The 22,553-nt window shown below is 40.2% G+C and overlaps 1 protein-coding gene across 9 annotated transcripts in view; it reads right to left on the bottom strand.

Annotated features, from left to right (window-relative positions):
- LOC121535208 (astrotactin-1) overlaps positions 1 to 22,553 on the bottom strand; it is a 304,191-nt gene that overhangs the window by 156,740 nt on the left and 124,898 nt on the right. For all 9 annotated transcript variants that reach the window (XM_041842034.1, XM_041842037.1, XM_041842035.1 and 6 more), the window contains 4 exons: positions 18,765 to 18,915; positions 10,107 to 10,273; positions 8,681 to 8,875; positions 449 to 576 (listed from right to left, as the gene is read on the bottom strand). In XM_041842034.1, coding sequence (XP_041697968.1) covers positions 449 to 576; positions 8,681 to 8,875; positions 10,107 to 10,273; positions 18,765 to 18,915 — 641 coding nt within the window. The remainder of the gene's footprint in view (positions 1 to 448; positions 577 to 8,680; positions 8,876 to 10,106; positions 10,274 to 18,764; positions 18,916 to 22,553) is intronic.

Genomic DNA, 22,553 nt, shown 5'->3' with positions numbered 1-22,553 from the left:
AATCAGCCCTTTTCCTCATAAAAAATGATTTAGTTAATATCTTCCCCCATTTCCTTCCAGTTCATTATTTACTTGATGATCTGCTTGGTAGCATGGCGTACTCTGTGCATGTGGATTGTGTAGTATGCTGGATGCAATCACACGTGCATGTTTTATGAAAATACAAACAAGGTTATTTGACAGTACAGTTGTCAAGACAAAAAATCTATCCATTCCAAATTGCAGTGGTTCAAAAGCACTATTATTTTTTGGCGGACAACTATTTTAATTGAAAACAATTGACCCTCATGCAGCAAGTCATGCTGCACTTCAGTACATGTACCTTCCATATATGTTTGCATAGTTTCAATATGCTCTACAACAAGAACAACATATGGTTAATGATTAGAACATATGCTACTAAATGTACATACTCATATCATACATTGATTCTGTAAACTTCTCCTACCTGTGAGATAGTCTGGGTCAGGTACTGGATCTGACAGCTCTTCGTGGCACTGTACGTCGGTTGGCACTGATGCCACCACCATGCCATCTGGGAGCTGCTGCTGGATGCCTCGGGCAAAGTTCTTCTGCCTGGATTAAGGATGAGACAACAGCCTGTTTAGAGCCCCACAATGACTCACCCATCCAACTAGGCCTTACAAGGGAGAGAGGGAATAAGGCAAAGAAGAGACTGTACCTGCGTCCCAAATTTCACCCTATCCGTTATATATTTGACCAGTGCCCTATGGACCCGGGGCAAAAATAGTGTACTACATGGAACACGGTGCCATTTGGGACGCAGTCACAGCTACCAAGACCTTATGAGGGCCTACAGAAGGAATAAGGCAGAGAAGAGTCAGTGCCAATCATGAGCACATTGCAAAGCAGTATCTTCTGAATTGAAGAGGGAAGTCAGCAACTCTTGGAGAAAAGTTGAAGTTGATAAAAAGTATTATTGTTAAAACCAACACGTTTCAGCCCGTTGCCTTCATTAGTTTTTATTCTGGCAGATCGTTAAGAGAAAATCCGTAGGAAATATATGAGCATGCATGGAAGAATGTCATTTTTCATTATGTTAAATATCCTTTTATTCTGTGATTCTTCTCCAGTTCCAAACCTGATATGTTCATGTTTAATACTGCTCTTCCTGGTATACTCATCCCTGTCTCTGCTCACTGAATTCATTCATTACAATAGCGGTAATCTCCACTCCATTTGAAAGTTTAAAAAATAGTGGATCTTAAAGGGCAAATTACTTTGAATTGAATCTGAAAAAAACTGTACTGTTGCTAAAGCTTTCACTTGTCCTATAAAAGGATCAGTGAGGAACCTGAAAGTTATATGAAAGCACTTTATGCTGACTTTTCTGCATTCATGGTAAGAGATGCTGAAGGTGATCCTTAATCCAGAAATCTTGGTTTCTCCTAGAAAGCCTGAATCATGAATAACAACATGTATGAGGATACCCGTTACAAAGATTTTAGAACAGACAAATAATGAAAGCCAATTCGTACAATAATGATATAACTTGTGGAGACAACTTCATAAAAAGAAAACACACACACCCAACAAACACACAAGTAGCTGAGCAATGGCTCTGTACAGTACATCTACAGTATATCTACTCATATTAAGTTGTTTCTTCTGACTTGAAGGTTAAAAGCCACATCTAATTTAGAAACGGATGTAAACACAAGAATAAATAGCATTACTCAAAACATAACTTTCCATAATTGGGTTGAAACAGGAAAGGGGTGGAATGCAGTTACAAACCCCTCCTATCTCTGAATGAAAAATTGTTGATTCTATTGAAAGGACCATTATATTATTTCCACGTTCCAAACACAAATGTCTGTCTTGAAGCAATAATACTCATAGTGATCATAGTGGTTATATATTCTTACAACCACCTCTAAAATAATCATTTATCCCTTGAAGTAACAAATTAGAAAAGGTTTTCATAACTGTAAACAGAAATAGCCCTGTCAACATCTAATAGCCATTGCAGTGCCAGTGACAAATATACTTGAGCTTTTAGGGACTTGGGCAGGAAATGGATCTAACTGTAAAATGGCTGTGCATATTTTGCTAAAATCTTCCCCTTTGGGAAAGGCATTGTGTGAAAATAAAACCTGCGCCCGTATCCACAAAGCATCTCAGAAAAGGTCCTAGGAATCCTGTTAAAACCTGTTTCAAGATAAAAAAAAATCTCAGCTCAGAGTAGGTTTTAGGATGATGTTAAGACACTGCCCAGACAAACTTTGAGACAGGAGTAAAATCTATTCATAAAACTTTATCTCCGCTGGTAATCACGACAGTTTGAGGTATCGCAAATAATGGCGAATATCCAATCGTGATGAGGCCCACGCCTGTTATGAACTCTATAGCACGCTTCAGACAACCACGCTGAATGTGACTGTACATGAAATGTTGCAATGGTAAAACGTTTTATATTATTTGCGCCTGACACCATCACTTTGCCTACTCTTAACTATTGCCTAATATGTTGGCATGCATAACCTTTTTTTAACCAATTCTGCTGGTTGGTAAAAGCAGAATTTTTATGATATTACCATTATATCAACACACTCACCACTCCTGTTTAACAACTCTAAATCGCTTTGGCACAGTCTGCATCAAGTCACTTGCCGATAATGTTGCATACAACATTGCATACAACGATTGAAAGGTCTATCATTTTCATCAACACAATCAAAGTTAACATAAGCCAGCTAGATGCCTTCAATTGTCCAACTCATAGGCATGCCCAATTTAGACATATTTTTTAACAAAGTGATGTTGTGCTCAAAAGGGATAACTTGAAATAACATGCTGTAGGTAATTAAATAATCAAAAGAAAAACATGTTTATTTATTAGCATAGTGTTTATAAGTATTTAGGCATATAATGTAATGTTTAATAGGTCTCAAGTGAAATCATTGTCAAAAGTGCAAGAGATACTGTAGGTCTAGAGATTATTTATGGATTGGTCTTAATCCAAATATCAAAGCAATATTTTAACAACTCCAACTGCATGTGGCGCAGGAACCACTGACTCACTGCATTTTCCTATTATCAAGACACCTGCTGGTAACTCTTAACTGGTTAGGACAGCTCATGCATGAGGTCTCCTAAATATCTGTTGTCTAGATGTGACTCTTATGACTAAAGAGGCTTCATGCATAGCTTTTATTTTTACCCATAAGAGTAGGAGGAAAATGTCTCTATTCTCAGCACTTACAACCAATTTCCTACTCTGAGACACTATGTGGATAAGGACCCTGACCTTCCATTGGAAACACTGCAATAGTGCATGCCATTTCATTTGTATGACCGTTCCATGGCCGGGGGTAAGGAAGAGGAACACATTGTTAACAGTAATTAAAATTAGACTCACACAAATCAAATATGCTGCTTTAGGCATAGTATAACAATGCTTATCGCTTGAGCAAAGGAACTGGAGAAAGGGTATGGATAATGCACCTTGGGCCTTGAAGGTGGAATGGTTTTAATGTGCCATTGTCATTAATTAGTATTGTCAAGAAGAAGGTATACCTGTATGAAATATGCCATTGTTAAACTGGCTTAAAGCCAAGTCCATATTAGCATAGTCAACTGCCAAACTTTATCACAAATTACTTTTCCTGTGACCTCAAAATGTAAGAGCACACGAATAAAGTGTATGCACTCACATCTGTAAGTCGCTCTGGATAAGTGACTAAAATGTAAAATGTAAATGTAATTTAGTGAGTTTCTTTAGTAAAATTTTGAACTATTTTAATCAAATTATAATCAGGGATGAGATGAGCATGGATGTCAAAAAACTATTTCAGTCTTTTTCAAGATTTGACAAACTAAAGTAAAAATCGTTTTGGGGTTTCAGGGTTTCAGCCAACTTAATAATTTCAACTATGACATACCTCAGCCACAGTCCTTTTGATTGACATTTTGGTTTCGCGCATATCTGACGACAAGTGATGGAATGAGCCTGGGGTGGGATCTTTACAGGGTCCAATAATAGAGGCACTGGCCTCCAGTGTTAAATATAATCAATCTAACTCAGACAGACATTTTATATTTTAATTAAGCGAGTATATTAAGGTGTTCCTCCTCCGAGGAGGTGAGAGGAGACACCCCACCAAGTAGTTTGGGAATGTGGTCTTAATTATGATCCCAAGCAGGCCCTGATGAGAACAAAGGGCACTAAAATATTAATTAAAACCTGCTCTAAGCATGTTGTGTGGAGGAGTGAGAGAGCGAGAGCAAGGAGAGCAAAGAACGAGGAAACAAAGGGGAAAAATAATGAGAAGAGGTTGCCTTTTTAACTCACATTATTCTAATGGACTTCACTGCCTCCTTCAGAGACACTGAGATCTAGCAGTGGGGCATCGCATCACTGCAAAGTCTCTAGACACAAAATACAGCACCAGCCATCTCAGCTGAGATCCCATCCCATCTCTCTCTCTCTATGCTCAAGAGAATAACAAAATGTACTAGAATATTCCCTTATATGTGCCTTTGTTATGAAACTCTGTGTCTACGCCGGTCTCAGCCACATAAAATCTCTGGCTAAGATTGTGTGACACCTCTTATTTACCTCCAATCCTCCACAGAAAACTCTGAAACGTTTGAAATAATAATTACCAACCTGACTCTGAAATTCAGCCGGGTAGCATGAACGATTCAGAGAACGGCATCTACCTTTTTTTTAAACATGAAAAGTGTTTCAGAGGCTGGTGAGCATGAAAGCAGAGCCCACAGCCCTGTGTGGATAGAATCAGACGCAGCTCTGTGGCACAGCCCTGGAGCCTGGCCATCCAGCACACTCTTCTCCCGCTGACTGGGTACAGGCTAGCCTCATCTTATTCCAGCAACGTCTGCAATGAAGAGCCAGTGGGTACCTGCTCACTCTGCTAGATGTGTCCTTTTATTTTGTTGTTCCAGCCAGACTAAATAAAAAGGTAGGGGTGGGATGCCTCTTTTTCAAATAAATAACAGTCAAACTTGACTCGGAGGGAATGTGCATATTTTGTCTAGTTTGTGAAACGTTCTGTGTACAGTAGAGTGTGGAAGAGGTGAGCTTGGGAGTTTGGAGAACCAAGCTTCCATTTCTATCCAGCAGCTATGTACTGTATGTGGTTTCAGAATTTTGAAAAAAGTCATAGTTGAAGTTCCCTTACTTTTTACACATTACGTTAATGATTAGACAGTTTTAAAATGTGACTTTCTTGCCTTTCATTCGTTTACTGTCAAAGAGTGAAACAGGTGCTTTGTGACACTCCAGAACCGTGGGTTGGGGCTTTGAAGAACCGCCAATGAAGCTCCAAGCACCAGGCTGGTTTGAGTATGAAACAGAATAATACAGTTTTTTCTCAACTTTTTCCAGGAAAGACTTTGATGACGTCTCTCATGGTGACTCTCTTTGTAAACCATGCATGAGTCCCACAATAACTTAATCCTCTCCATGGGGTGTCAGTCAATGGCCAACATTTTATTTATAGCGTTACATTTGATTTACCTGTATAATATAAAGACTATACTTCAAGGTAATATACATTTTGATGTTGGTTTGGCCATTTTCTCCTTTGAAATAATCAAAATCAGAAACATTAGCATTTGTTTCTAATTGAGAGACTGTTCATTCATACTTTTCTAGATTCAATTTGAAGTTCCCTGCACCGCTACATCAGCAGTAATCTCTACTTCCCAGCACTATTCCTCCTATGTATCAAAGTTGACTATTTCCTTTAGTTTCCAATTAATTGTCACATCGGTATGGCATTCTTGTGAGGTGTGATGAACCCACCAGTGCAGACCCTTTGTTCAGTGCACATTCAAAGTTTCATCTGCTCCAATTAAGTTCCAATACACCAAACTGGCTCCTGGTCAGTTTTAATTCACTTCTTGCCATCTTGTATAATTAGGGTTTGCATTAACCATGGCTCCCCAAAGAGGCTTTCTCCAGTGCCATGTCCGCCTGCACTCTGCAGCACTGGTTGAAACTCTGGCTGTCTCTCCCGGTGCTTTCAAAATGAGATCAGAGCATTTAAGATTTAGCTACTTGATTATATTAACTTTCGCTCGTTCACCTTCCTCTAGCACTCATGTGACATATTGTAAGTGGATGAACTGCCTCCGGCTGCGGGATCCATGTGCACCCAAATTACATTTCAGGTCCGCAGATGATTTCCGTGACCTTCTGACTTCCTGACTTCAGCGGAAAGGAAGCATCGTGAGTGGACGATGGTAATTAAGCAGCCTTCAAAGCATGCTGCCACAGAACTCATTCACAAACATTAAAACAGGGACTGCTATGTATTTCTTTAGATACTACAAGCATATCTTTAGATCCTCATTCACAGGATACACTGTATTTACAGTTGAAGTCGGAAGTTTACATACACTTAGGTTGGAGTCATTAAAACTTGTTTTTCAACCACTCCACAAATTTCTTGTTAACAAACTATAGTTTTGGCAAGTTGGTTAGGACATCTACTTTGTGCATGACACAAGTAATTTTTCCAACAATTGTTTACAGACAGATTATTTATTCACTGTATCACAATTCCAGTTTACATAAACTAAGTTGACTGTGCCTTTAAACAGCTTGGAAAATTCCAGAAAATGATGTCATGGCTTTAGAAGCTTCTGATAGGCTAATTGACATCATTTGAGTCAATTGGAGGTGTACCTGTGGATGTATTTCAAGGCCTACCTTCAAACTCAGTGTCTCGTTGCTTGCCATCATGGGAAAATCTAAAGAAATCAGCCAAGACCTCAGAAAAAAAAAGGTAGACCTCCACAAGTCTGGTTCATCCTTGGGAGCAATTTACAAACGCCTGAAGGTACCACGTTCATATGTACAAACAATAGTACGCAAGTATAAACACCATGGGACCACGCAGCCATCATACCGCTCAGGAAGGAGACGCGTTCTGCCTCCTAGAGATTAACGTACTTTGGTGCGAAAAGTGCAAATCAATCCCAGAACAACAGCAAAGGACCTTGTGAAGATGCTGGAGGAAACAGGTACAAAAGTATCTATATCCACAGTAAAACAAGTCCTAAATCGACATAACCTGAAAGGCCACTCAGCAAGGAAGAAGCCACTGCTCCAAAACCGCCATAAAAAAGCCAGACTACGGTTTGCAACTGCACATGGGGACAAAGATCGTACTTTTTGGAGAAATGTCCTCTGGTCTGATGAAACAAAAATAGAACTGTTTGGCCATAATGACCATCGTTATGTTTGGAGGAAAAAGGGGGTGCCTTGCAAGCCGAAGAACACCATCCCAACCGTGAAGCACGGGGGTGCCAGCATCATGCTGTGGGGGTGCTTTGCTGCAGGAGGGTCTGGTGCACTTCACAAAATAGATGGCATCATGAGGAAGGAAAATTATTTGGATATATTGAAGCAACATCTCAAGACATCAGTCAGGAAGTTAAAGCTTGGTCGCAAATGGGTCTTCCAAATTGACAATGACCCCAAGCATACTTCCAAAGTTGTGGCAAAATGGCTTAAGGACAACAAAGTCAAGGTATTGGAGTGGCCATCACAAAGCCCTGACCTCAATCCTATAGAAAATGTGTGGACAGAACCTGACTCAGTTACATCAGCTCTGTCAAGAGGAATGGGCAAAATTCACCCAACTTATTGTGGGAAGCTTGTGGAAGGCTACCCGAAACGTTTGACCCAAGTTAAACAATTTAAAGGCAATGCTACCAAATACTAATTGAGTATATGTAAACTTCTGACCCACTGGGAATGTGATGAAAGAAATAAAAGCTTAAATAAATCATTATCTCTACTATTATTCTGACATTTCACATTCTTAAAATAAAGTGGTGATCCTAACTGACTTCTAAGACAGGGAATTTTTACTAGGATTAAATGTCAGGAATTGTGAAAAACTGAGTTTAAATGTATTTGGCTAAGGTGTATGTAAACTTCCGACTTCAACTGTATATTGACATGTAATGTGGTATCATTATGATACTTTTCATTGTGGAGGGAAGAGTACATTTGAAATATGCCATACATATTCGTCTTCTGAGTTCATTAATCTCTCACCTTGCTTTAGTCTACTATACATCTCTACACCTAAAATAAAAAATAAATCCAAAATCCTCTACCTGTGGACCAATTAAGCAACTTGTTTCTGATTGGCTTGAAGGGCATTCTAGAACGTGCATTATTTCCCTATAACGCATGGTATATTTGCACGGTAGAATTCAATGGCTATAGTTCATTCTTACATGTTCTATGTTTGAGCTACTTTTGAAAGCTAAAGTCGAATTGGAAACATTATTGGCATTGTTGAATTTGATTTTCATAATAGCAAGCTAGGACTGATGGTTTGGTTAACTAAACTAGCAAGTATGTTTGTTCGGTTACCTTTGCAACTACTGTTGCTATCTAGTAAACTTGCTAGCTACTTCAGTGGATGTTGAACACATTTCTAGCAGCAATGTGTTAGATTATAGCCATGGTTTAAAAGGGATAATCAACTCGTGGCTCAAAGGTTATCTGGAAAAGAATGCAACTCCGTGGAAGGTTAGTTCCACTCGGCTAGCGCGTCGTGGAACAAACCTTCCACGTCGTTCATTATTCTCCATAGAACGCATAGCCTCTTGTTGATTATCCCTTACCTATTTTATACATGAGCTATAACCCATGACACAACTCATACATTACCTGAAGGTAGCTTTGAGGATCTGACCAGAGGTGATTTCCTTGGTGTGGTTGTTATAGCCATAGAAGAGGTCCCCGAAAACGGTTTGGTTGGCTGGGATGTCAGCTGTCTCCCCACAGTCCAGTCCCTCAGTACAGGCTTCAGACAGGGGCTGGCAAGAACGACCATCTTGGCCTCTCTTGTAATCCTCAATACAGCTACAACGGCAGCCAGAAAAAACAATGGTAGCAGTGTGAGCTGAGAGTTTAATGTGTTCTTACATTATATTCAATTTGATTGTGTTGAATCTAGATTAAACAAGTAGCTTCTTCTTCAAGTCAATATAGGGATAAAAAAAACTAGGTTGTTTTTCACTTCTACTGGATTTGATTGAATAAGTTCCTTTGTGACTGACTGAAGAGTGCATGAAATTCCATCTTGACATTATGTAAACATCACTATGGCTAGCTATCAGGATTATTTATTTATTTTACTTGTGTTCATTGTTCACTAGTTATTCAGAAGTGCACCTCTTTATGCCAGAGTTCAAGGGGATCCACAAAATAGGCCTCCTCATGATTCTAGTGTGCCGATCAATTCTAGATTTGTTCTATCGTGCTATTAAATCAATTCAGTGAACACAAAACCCCCCATTTCATTTTTCAAAAAGGAAATAATCCAAACAGTGAGAGTTTTCTCAAGACTCTTTCATATTTATGACATTTTGACATCCCAGTGTCTAGCGAGCTCTGTAAAATGTATCAAAGGCAACAGAAAAAACAGCCAGGGATTAAACTGAAAGAAGCTTTCTTCATGATGACACTGTTCTTTCTACAGGAAAGTGTCACTAAAGAGGGTTAGATATGTTTTAATGCAGTCCTAATGCACATGGCACACTGTATAAACTGGTCCACTTTCCCTGTCATATTATCATGTTTCATATGATAGAAAATTACACGTTTGCCACCTACAGTCAGAAAGACTTTAGAAGTCAGGAGAAGACTTGACACAGACTAAAAGAGAGGTCAAAAGATCCTTCTCTTTTAAGAGACAACCTCTCCAAGGGGAAGAGACAACTCATTCTGAGTGACTAACGCACTGCACAGCTGACATTTAAAAGACATACTGCTGCACTTCCTTTTCCTACTAAATATATGTCATGACAATGCCTGACAATCACCAGGAATCTACTGAGGTGAAAAAGAAGGACATGCTAGTAATTTCATGGCATTGTTCAAATGTTCTACCATGTACAATTCTATCCTCTTATACCTCTTAAACACTTTAGGATATGACAGTTCAGTGTCATGCAATGTCAGTTCAGTGCCACAGAGACAAAGCCATGGGCCCATAGGGATGGCACCCTATGGGGCCTGGTCAAAAGTAGTGCACTATGTAGAGAATAGGGTGTCATTTGGGACACATCCAAGTTCAGTAGTGTTCTCTCACCCGCAGAACATCTGGATGTTGTAGAGGGTGGGGTCGTCCTCTAGGGGGGCGAGCTGCTGGAGACATAGTTGTTCACAGCCTCCGTTGAAGCCATCAGAGCAGTCGATGCCAATGTGGTGGTCGTAGCAGCCTGTGCCATCCTTCATAGGGCTCAGTCCCGGAGGGCACTAGAAGTAGTGGGAATAAAGGATGTCACAGATTGTCAAAAACAATAGGGCCACAGATTAATCTAAAATAATATGAGATGTGATCTAGTTTTTGAAATCTTTAGTTCACACTGAAATAAGTAGAGATCAGACACATCCAGATCCCATGTGTGTGTACAAATTATGTAAAAGTGGGAAAGCAACATTTTTGGAAAAATCAAGGTAAAGGCTTTGATTACATTTTCCCAAATAACGTTATGTGAACTCTGTCACACCACAAAGGACGTGCTGCTAACCAAGAAATATGAGGCACGAAGGTAGCATAAATTCACAGAGGCCTGCAGAACTTCTACAACTCCACACCTGCATCCAGAGTTACAAAGACTCCCCTGTGCCTCCAAAAGCATTTTTTTCAGAGGCTTGTGAAGCCAAATTCACATGATGTTCTCTGTAAGCCATTCCTTCAAAGGGGACTTTGATGGGATGATTCTTAACAAGGCATCCCTGCCTCGAGAAAAGAGGAAAAGGCTATGTTTGCCTTCAAGCAATAAGGAAGCATAAGCGGCAATATATTTATTTATTTACTCTTCAAAGTCTCCAGTGCCCATCGACCCTGGCATCATGACATCCTAACACTAGTCTGTGTTAGACAGGTTGAAAGAGTAACCCTGTGGGGAATTTAACCTGTTGCTTTTGTTTTTACAGGATCATATGAGAAAAAGTTTGGACCGAACGCCAAGTCACAAATTATTTGATTATGTCCAATGTATGCAGACGTAAATATTTTACAGACTGTTTCGGTAGGCTTTGTGTGAAGCGAAGCTCCATGTGGATGGATCATACATACTGCATGATAACCTAGCATGAGACTCATAACCAAGGGGTGATGAGGAAATTAACAGCCATGAAATAAATAATTTTTTTGCACCATAGGGCTGAGGGGGAAAACATTAAATATGAATTGGAACTTCATCAGTTGAGTCAGACAGCTGCACTGAAAATACACAATTCTCTTACATCAGGCCTTGTGTAGTTTTCTGCATTTATGTAAGATTTCAGATTGTGTGCACCTGTAAATGTGGTTTATGTTTCCCCCCCTCTTTCATACATACACTAGGGCTGGGATTCAATCCGACCGCGGTTGTCAACAATTAGGCTTTTAAAGGCAATGTTCCAGTGTTTGCGAGGATCTCATTCACGGTAAATGCTGCATGTCGGATCTATCGGAAATTACCTTTCAAAGCTGTATTGTCTACAACCTGCGGGAGGATTGAATCCCTTCCTAAATCATAATGACCCATCCCACCACTGACAACAGTGTAGCGAAGGACAGGTACAGTACATTGTTTTTTGAAGCCTAACACTTATGTTGTTATACCAAGAGGTCTGGTGTGCCCTCTTACACAATTGTTTAACCATTGGGCTGGTGGATAAAGTATCAATGGCCAGTGAGGCACATGTAGTAACAGGAGTCCCTCGCCTTGTCCCTCCCTGGACTCATTGTTATTGATTTGTCGCATGGCTATGGGCACTATGACAACTTGTAAAGTAAAGAGCATGGTACACTGAATCTCCTAACTCATCTGTAGCAGAGACTCCTTAAATCACTGGGCCTCTTTGCAATCGATGGCAATGGGGAAGTGTGGCAAAGGAATGTCAGAGAGGAATTCATGTATTGATAGTTCTTGCTTGTGAACCCCACGTCTCTCCTTATTGAGTGCCGTAATAGGCCTCCACTCAATGACATGCAGAAATAGGCTAATTTCCCCACAACATCCTTCACCGGCAGTTGAAAGAGACACGTCGGGTTTTTGGCAATGAAGCCCTTTATCTACTTCTCCAGAGTCAAATTAACTTATTTCTCTCCATCCAGTATGAAGGAAGTTTGAGGTAGTTCCGTGAGCCAACGCTAACTAGCATTAGCACAATGACTGGAAGCCTATGGTATCTACTAGCATGCTAGCAGTTACCATTGACTTCCAGTCATTGTGGTAACACCAGTTAGCAATTGCACTAACGCTAGTTAGCAACTTCCTTCAAACTGCACGCAGAGACATAAAAATGGTATCCACAAGTTCATCTCACTCTGGGGAAGTAGATAAAGGGCTTCATTGCCAAAATCCTGAAGTATCCCTTTAAGGTAATGAGACAGTATATGATAGCACTGTACAGGCTTGTGAAGCTTTTTTTATTTAGGCTGAACTGGAAAAGCCCTTGAACCACTGTGCCTTTTAATCTTATTTCCTAATGGAGATACATTCCTCCTGCTCCCTTCCATCTTATGGGAATCAACCATGTGGTATTGCTACTGTACATAGCAACAAATCCTTTCTAGAGAGTTAGATAAGCTATGTCATTTTCAAATTTGCCACATAGGCAGATTGGAGAAAGTGAACAATAGAGATTGAAAACTTATCCAGCCAGCAGAGTTTTCCACACTGGCAAGGAAGATAGATTTGGTTTCAAACGTCATCGTTGAGGATATCAAGGCATATCAGGTAGTCTTAAGAGTTACACAATTATCCAGAGTGCAATGATAATATATAATAGCCCCTTGGGAATAAAATTGGAATAGTTGTAAACTTATACATACAGTGCATTCGGAAAGTATTCAGACCCTTTGACTTCTTCCACATTTCGTTACGTTATAGCCTTATTCTAAAATGGATTAAATAAAGAAAAAATCCTCAGCAATCTACACACAATACCCCATAATGACAAAGTGAAAACCGTTTTATTTTTTTTATTTCAGCAAATGTATTAAAATGTAAAAACAGAAATGCCTTATTTACATACATTTTCAGACCCTTTGCTATGAGACTCAAAATTGAGCTCAGATGCATCCTGTTTCCATTGATCATCCTTGAGATGTTTCTACAACTTGATTGGAGTACACCTGTGGTAAATTCAGTTGATTGGACATGATTTGGAAAGGCACACACCTGTCTATATAAGGTCCCACAGTTGACAGTGCATGTCAGAGCAAAAACCAAGCCATGAGGATGAAGGAATTGTCTGTAGAGCTCCGAGACAGGATTATGTCAAGGCACAGATCTGGGGAAGGGTACCAAAAAATGTCTACAGCATTGAAGGTCCCTAAGGACACAGTGGCCTTCGTCATTCTTAAATGGAAGAAGTTTGGAACCACCAAGACTCTTCCTAGAGCTGGTCGCCCGGGCCAAACTGAGCAATCGGGGGAGAAGGGCCTTGGTCAGGGAGGTGACCAAGAACCCGATGGTCACTCTGACAGAGCTCTAGAGTTCCTCTGTAGAGATGGGAGAAACTTCCAGAAGGACAACCATCTCTGCAGTACTCCACCAATCAGGCCTTTACGGTAGAGTGGCCAGACAGAAGCCACTCCGCAGTAAAAGGCACATGACAGCCCGCTTGGAGTTTGCCAAAAGGCACCTAAAGACTCTCAGACCATGAGAAACAAAATTATCTGGTCTGATGAAACCAAGATTGAACTCTTTGGCCTGGCACCATGGTGGTGGCAGCATCATGCTGTGGGGATGTTTTTCAGCGGAAGTGACTGGGAGACTAGTCAGGATCGAGGGAAAGATGAACGGAGCACAGTACTGAGAGATCCTTGATGAAAACCTGCTCCAGAGCGCTCAGGACCTCAGACTGGGGCGAAGATTCACCTTCCAACAGGACAACGACCCTAAGCACACAGCTAAGACAACACAGGAGTGGCTTCAGGACAAGTCTCTGAATGTCCTTGAGTGGCCCAGCCAGAGCCCGGACTTGAACCCGATCGAACATCTCTGGAGAGACCTGAAAATAGCTGTGCAATGCTCCCCATCCAACCTGACAGAGCTTGAGAGGATCTGCAGAGAAAATCCCCAAATAAAGGTGTGCCAAGCTTGTAGCGTCATACCCAAGAAGACTCGAGCTGTAATCACTGCCAAAGGTGCTTCAACAAAGTACTGAGTAAAGGGTCTGAATACTTATCTAAATGTAATATATCCGTTTTTTTATTTGTAATACATTTGCAATAATTTCTAAAAACCTATTTTTGCTTTGTCATTATGGTGTATTGTGTATAGATTGATGAGGGAAAGAAACTATTTAATCCATTTTAGAATAAGGCTGTAACGTAACAAAATGTGGAAAAGGTCAAGGGGTCTGAATACTTTCCGAAGGCACTGTATTGTATAACAAGTGTACAAAGATTCTAGAACGCTCTCTTCTAAACCAAAAATATTGACACCCCTACAGTAGCACAATCTTGTAAATCATATTTTCATAAATCACAATTTCATGGGGAGGTTTGACTGTAAATATTTTTACAAACATCTACCCCGGTCCTAGCCAATGTGAAAAGGTCATATTTCAGAGGTAGCTTTAATGATTACAGTGGTACATGCTCCGGCATCTGTCCACGGCTGTGGCTGTACATCAGATTTTTCAGAAAGAGGATGGAGCACCTTAAATCCACCCAGTGATCCTTAGAGGAAAACATCAGTACTGGCAGGCTGCTGACCACCTGCTCCTCCTTAGGAGTATGCTCATAGAATACCTCAGCCAAGTATCGACTCAGCTCAGAACTGCTTAGTGCCCAAAATGTGATCCAAGACAGAACGAGATGCAGCTGAATGTGGACTGCATTGATATACATCTGCTACGTCAAAGTGACAAAGTGCATCGGCTAGCAACACATGAGAAGCACGTTAAGGTGCTTGGCACAATTGAGCATTCTGGTTAATATCTATATATTTTTTTAAGAAGGAGGAGTTCTCTGGGGGGGAAAGGACATATGACTCCCAAACAGCACACCTCATTTTTAAAATGTACATTCGTCAACATTGATGAAGTTCAGCAGTAGTGCAGGCCGGTAGTACTGAAGCCACGTGATGAATTGTCTTCACCCATGGAATATCAAATGAAAGGATGAATGTCCATATAACAATTACAGAGGCCAATTCAGACATTAGGGAACTTTTCCACCCTGGTCATACTCAGTGCAGGGAGTCTGTGATAGCAGTCCTAATGTCTGAATCATGTAAATGCTAAGGTCTCCTCTGTAGGTACACATCTCACACCACAGGCTGACACGCTTTGTTTGGACAGGGCCCAATTTGTTCTGGTGGCAGGCAGGCAGGCTGGACAGACAGTCTCACGTTTCCCCTGTTCTAGCAGGAGGAGACAAGAGCTAATTAATCACATTATCATTTGGTGATTATTGGACTTTACTTCCAAACCACTGCACATCTCTCCCCAGGAGTGCCATACATCAACCAGACAGAGGGTGTCAGGCGGCGTCGGCTCATGCTAGGAGAGATATTAAACACGACGAGACTGGCAGCATGGACTCAGACAAGGTGTTAATTGATACGTGGAATCGGGGTCTGAGTCCCAGACAGTTACCACTATGATTAGACGGACGAAAGTATAATTTATATACCTAGTCACAAGGTAAATACAAAACACCAAGTAATATAATAATAATATGCCATTTAGCAGACGCTTTTATCCAAAGCGACTTACAGTCATGTGTGCATACATTTTTACGTATGGGTGGTCCCGGGGATCAAACCCACTACCCTGGTGTTACAAGCGCCATGCTCTACCAATTGAGCTACAGAGGACCACAGATGGGAGCATCCTGGATATCTTGCCGTAACAAGAACGGACGCTTAGTAAGAACTAGTAGGACACAAAAAAAGGCAAAGATTGATTCCTTATTGCGGATTTCAGTGCATGTTACCCATGATTAAAAGCTTGTAAATGTGTGTTTATGAATGGTATGTCCATATTAAACCTTAAATTACCATAAACCATAAATCCAGAGCTTCCGGTAGGTCTGGGTGAGACAGACAAGAATCTATATCACAATAATTGAAACGGTTCCTCCAAAACAGCATGAGGTATACTAGTAAATGTTTAGAAATAAAGACCAGCATGATGGATATCTATTATTATCGGTTGCTAAAAAGATGAGGGCTTTTGTTTCATGACTGCATTAAGGGAGAAAACAAATAAAAAATGAAAATAAGATGATTATTTGATGATTTCATGTATTTTGCAGTTGCGTAAACTGGGGACAAAGGTCTAGCTATTTCATAAAGCTTGTGCATGTTAAAAAATACCTCCTGAGACTGCTGTCTACTACAGAGCTCAATAGAGCTCCTGTCATCATTCAATTCTATATAAGAATTATTTCCATCGCATAAGACATTGATTTCTTGTTTGCCCTCTGATATTGAAATGCTCTTGGCTGTGTTTAAAAGTCAAACATATTCAATATTTTGTCAGAAATCAATATATTTAGTCATGACTTTTAGATACTGGAAATCACTGATAGGTCAAAGGTCTTGTACATCTCTACGGTACAGAGTACAATGTCAGTGAGTGCACAGGCTGTTGGTTGTGAACTCTGTGACAGCTACATTCACCAAGGTTTGACCACCAGCACCATTAGAGCAGAAGGCAAATGCTCTCAAACAGGGGCAATAAATTGTGTGCGTAATCTAATTGCTTGGCAAGGAAATGTAATTTTGTTGTGCAGCAGGTCTGTGGCATTAACAAGACTCAAAGATATAAATGAGGTGATTTTTTACGCATTTCTTTCTGAATGAACAGCAAACCAAGTCAGGCCTAACAACTAGGAATCTTAATTGCATTGGTGAAGAAAATTGATGTATTTTCAGATTATGCTAGGGACTCCAGGCTATGAAGGAACACTTACATTGATATCCAAGTATGGCCTCTGCTCAAATTGCAATTGTTAACTGTGACAGATACAATTATGAATGTTTGTTGGTGATTAAAATAATTGTGTCTGCTCATATATAATTAACATTCAAGTGTGAAATAGTTTCCTGCATAAACATCTTGGTCAACACTGGTTTAGACATTTTGTACAGCCCACTGCTGAGTTTGAGAATGGGATTAGTGTTGGTAGCCATGTCGAACAAATGTTTTGAGACAATTCTGACCGTTCTGATAACCAATGGATTTTGACAGCCACGTTTGGAAAAATAATGCAAATGTGATATTATCAATACAGTGCAGATATTTGGAACTGAAATGCATAGAAAATGTGCCTTAGCTTTGGCATTGTTAATCTGAAAGTCAATCCTACTTATAAACCAAATTCATATTTTCTCATTCTCATTCTGATATCAAGCAGTAGCCCTTTATACTCATAACCGTATACGGGTTGAAAATGGCAGATTTGGGCACTGATGAATGCCTAAATTGGAACGTAGTGGCTGTACAGTAACATACTATACATAACGTCAGAGCTCTGTCACTCCGCTTCACAGCGCTGTATGAATTTTGACTGACAGCTGTTCTGAAATTGAGCACCGCGCGCAACAAGAAGTTGCCCACATCCCACCCACTAATTGGGCAACTTTTGCAAATGTTTTGTTGTCTGAGTGAGGGAAATGCTGTAAATTAAGAGGACTCTATGTATTTTGAAAGATGAGATGTTGATGATTATAATAAATACCACTTTGATGTCATACAAGTAAGCCAAATGTGCACTTCAGGATGTGCACGTCACGTTTCCATATCATAAAACTCATGTCAAATACAATGTCAATGTTTATGATCACTATGTTTGATGTACAGTTACAAGATAACATGTCGTCATACCCTGGGTTGAGAATGAGCCTGTTTGTCTATAGTAAAGAAAATTTGCCGCGGCACACCTGAATGTACTCATGACTCCTTTCTATGCACACCAACATTAAGATCCGTTTCCCTGAATTGCATTGTGAATGTCTAACACTGTAATATCTTATTTTATAACTTAGCTAGTCATGTTGGCAATAGAAGCCCAAATGATGCCCACCTTGCAATTTATAATGGACCGTTTATGGACTGTGTAAAAAACAACAGTAATTGTGTGATGGCAGGGATGCAGGGTTGTGTTCCAAACAAAATAACTACAAGCGTGCCTGTGGTAGTTCCTCAACGGCACAGCTAGGAGAGCTCAAAAAAGCACCTTATAGTTGAAGACTCTTCATTGAAATTACTTAGGAACTATGCACACTTTGGCCACTTGGATACACCAGTTAGTCATCTCACTCAAACCCTTGCAATTCCTTAGTCTTATGTTGCACCTACCCCACATTTACCAGGAATATTCTTATCATGGTACTGAATGTATCCAGAATATTTTCCGATTTTTTTATCAACAAATGCAGCGAAAAGTACAGTAAATGTAAAATGCACATAAAATGAACAATGTAATGTTTGGATTCAGTCTTGTGTCAGGTGAACTGTTGTGTCATCACCTTTGGTCTGATAATTTTCCCATAATCTGCTGCATATGCTTTTTATATTTCTTCTGTAAGAAACATTTCAATTTAGCCCTATCCATATAGAGTGATACACCAACAAACACTGGGAGCACACCTTTTTAATAGGAAGTAGGAACCATCGGCAGATGTTGAATGAAATAGAAAGTGCTTGATTAATTTCATGGCCGCTAAGCAGAAATAAAGAGAGGCGGTTCTGAGAGGAGGGCCATCCCCAGGCAGTACAGTGACTCACTCACCACACATCCACTGGAATCAAGCTTGCGGTCAGAGATGCAGCGGAAGTTTCGGCTACAACCACCGTTGTCCTTTGAGCAGTCACGCACCGGACCAAACGAGTCCAGTAAAACCTCCAGACTGTCAAATGATGAGGAGATCATCAGCTCTTCTCTGGCAAAATAAAACACAAACATAAACATTACAATCACCCCCCTCAGCACAGCACTAAATCATCACAGTATCTAGCAATCAAATGGCTTATTGTCTTTTGATTGAAAATGGGTTCATTGTAATCCTTCACTGAGATGAAAGAAAAAATCTTGCACTCTTTCAATTTTGCAGCAACTTGTTACATCACCAGATTAAGAGTGTGTGCCTAGCAATGAATGAACAGAGCCTGCAGGATTGTTTATTTGACCTTGGCTTGCACTCTGTATCCAAATGCATCTTTTATTTGTTCACTTTATGATGAATTTCGTTCAGTCCGAGGCAGAGCAGCCACAACCTGAGTTTCAAAGCAACGTGTTTGATGAAAAGCATTTTGTTTACAGTATGTCCTTCATTGCTATAACCTTCCTTCAAGCCATCTGTTTTGTCTCATGTGAAATATTTCAAAGACTTGCAAGGTCAAATATTAGAGATCATCACATTGACATACGAATAAAAAAAAGTGTTGATGAAGAACAAAGCTTGGACGTCCATTCTTCTTTTCAAGATGCTAAATCACTATGCTACTGAAGTGAAATATCTATGATAAACAGAGTATTTTTATAATAACCCTGCCATGAACCTTGCCTAGGGGAAAGAAAGAATTGCCTCTCTTGTTTTGCAAATAGCATTTATTTGCTCCCTCACCCACTCCCAGAATGCTTGCTCTGAGATTGCCTGAAACAAACATATTTGATATTTCATTAACTTTCAGAGTCACTGATTTTTATCAAACTAGCCAATTGTATTTTATAATTGACTGTGGGTATTGTCTTTATACATTTATGGAGAACTAACCCAACAGGTCACAAAGATAATGATGTATTTTAAAGAATTCTGGAGGGTTTAATTTTTATATTGAACTTAGGCTACCTTTATGATTCATTAATTTTTTTGTATTAAGTACGCAAAATAACTGTATGTGATCTCTCCCACAGTTCCACAATTTCCACTCTGCATGTTTGATTGAATCCAGACTTTACATTTGTGGTATTCAATAGACACTATCACTGTACATTTAAATTTTAACACTTTCTTCATAGAAAGATGAGACCATTTACCCTAACCTTCTATCATAGATATGATTAACAAGAACATTTAAAGGCCCAGTGCAGTCAAAATTATGTTTTCCTTTGTTTTGTACCATATTGTACAACAGCTGATGAAACTTACACTGTCAAAGTGTGAACATTTTTATCAGTGTTATTTCCTGACAGTTACAATCTACACTGAGCAGGTTTGCATGGGCGGGAGTTTCACCATTCAGTAAATTGGTTAAGAGACCAATAACAAAGAGAGATCCAAACCTCTCTGCTACTAACAGATAGTTTTCAGTTTTCCTCTCCCCACTCAGACCACTACCAGACAGTCCTAGCAAAATTCTTGTTTGCTAAATATTTTTGTGTTAAAAAGCAATTTTTGCCCATTTTAATGGAAATCTATTACAGTAAGCTAATTAACTGTTACCCAGAAATGATTTGATATTGATATAAAGAAGGCTGCATTGGGCCTTTAAGCAATAGGAAAGTCATCTCTGCTAATAATTCAGAAAAGGCACAATGAAGAGGCATTCATTCAGGCCATTAGCCGTTGAGAAATACAGGCTGGCTAATTGCTTCTCTTTACCCTGAAATTTGCCTTCCATTATACATTATGGGTGAGTCACAGTTTAAATGGAAGGACACACTGTATGTTGTGAGTATTTTGATTCCAAGTCTGCAGATCACTCCACATATCCATGAATACTCTGATTGAGCTCTACATGGTTTAACCTTTATTTTGACAGGGAGTCAATGCTGAGACCAAGGTCTCTTTTCCAGATGAGCCCTGTTTAGCACAACAATCACCTGTCATTGAGCCCCACCAGTTAAGCAAAAAAACGAATAAAATTAATAATAATAACAACAACAATTGGCCTGTTTTTATTTTGGCATTAATTCGTGTCACGTATCAGTTTGCAAACAATGTAAAAAATAAATAATCCTTGAGTTAATAAAGCCGCATACAAACATGGTCTCTTTCTTGAGTTAGGCAGCTTCAAAATGCAGGTGTTTCAGCCTAGCTCAGTGCTTTCTGTGGTGGAAGGGCAGACTGCAAAGATACAGCACGTAGGCGTTGTTAATCTTCTCAAGTTGCACTGTGATTGGCTCAGTGTTCTGCCACTCATGGGGACACTATGTCGCTGCAGAATCTAAATGGAGAGTTAGGCAGTTCAAGCCCACTTGGGTGCTGCCATAGATTTACAATAGAAGTGCCCGTCCAAAAAGGCTCAAGGTCATTGGCCACAGATAAAATGATGTCAAATCACGTTATATCTACCGTAGCTTTGATTGGACTGAGCATGTCAACATCATGCTTTCAAAATCTTAGCTAGCAAGCTAGCTAGCTAAGCAAGCAGTCATCATCATGAATCACGTCGAAAATCTACTGGCAAATCATTTTCAATCATTGTCATGTGAAGAGAAATTATAGATAAAACGTATCGGTGCTCACTGGCCTTTGGACATAAACATCACACAACAAGTCGGAAATCGCAAATTCAACAATGACTGGTATGGAAGGAATCAGTGGCTAACGGCGAACGTCGCAAAGCAATCACTATTTTGCTTCCCCTGCCTGCTATTCGGTGGAGACAGTGTGTGGTCCAAGTCTGGGTTTAAGGATTTAAAACATCTGTCTGAAAGGGTCTCTTTTACAAGCATAAAATTATAAACATTCACACGCAACACTATGGGCCAGAAGAGGTCGAATACATTGGCCATGCTGTCAATCCAGTATGACTTCTGCTGCATTCAAAACAACTGGAAACTCGGAACTGGGAAATCTCAGACTTCAGTGTGTTCAAGACAACTGGGAACTCTGAAAAAAAACGTGCTCTCACTTGGAAAATACGTTTTGAACGGTCATCCAACTCGGAATTAAAAGTCGGCTCTCTTTGTAGAGCACCGACTGAAGATCACTGACATCATGATAAGAACTTGGTTTTTTTCGAGTTCCCAGTAGACTTGAAAGCACCATAAATCCAGAGAATTCCAGACATTGATGACAAAGTTTGCCCACAAGAAGGACCGCCACGCCACCTTCCTGTTCAAGTGAGCACAACAACGGTCAGTCCAAAAATACACTGCATGACCAAATGTATGTGGACACCTGCTCGTCGAACATCTCATTACAAAATCATGGGAATTAATATGGATTTGGTCCCTCTTTGCTGCTATAACAGCCTCCACTCTTCTGAGAAGGATTTTCACTAGATGTTGGAACATTGCTGCAGGTACTTGCTTCCATTCAGCCACAAGAGCCATTAGTGAGGTCGGGCACGGATGTTGGGCGATTAGGCCTGGCTCGCAGTCGGCGTTCCAATTAATCCCAAAGGTGTTCGATGGGGTTGAGGTCAGGGCTCTGTGCAGGCCAGTCAAGTTCTTCCACACTGATCTCGACAAACCAATTCTGTATGGACCTCGCTTTGTGCATGGGGCATTGTCATGCTGAAACAGGAAAGGGCCTTCCCCAAACTGTTGCCACAAACTTGGAAGCACAGAACTACATTGTATGCTGTAGCGTTAAGATTTCCCTTCACTGGAGCTAAGGGGCCTAGCCCG

This window comes from Coregonus clupeaformis, chromosome 21 (assembly GCF_020615455.1).
Source record: "Coregonus clupeaformis isolate EN_2021a chromosome 21, ASM2061545v1, whole genome shotgun sequence".
Taxonomy (NCBI): Eukaryota; Metazoa; Chordata; class Actinopteri; order Salmoniformes; family Salmonidae; genus Coregonus; species Coregonus clupeaformis.
This window is presented reverse-complemented; position numbering and strand designations above follow the sequence as displayed.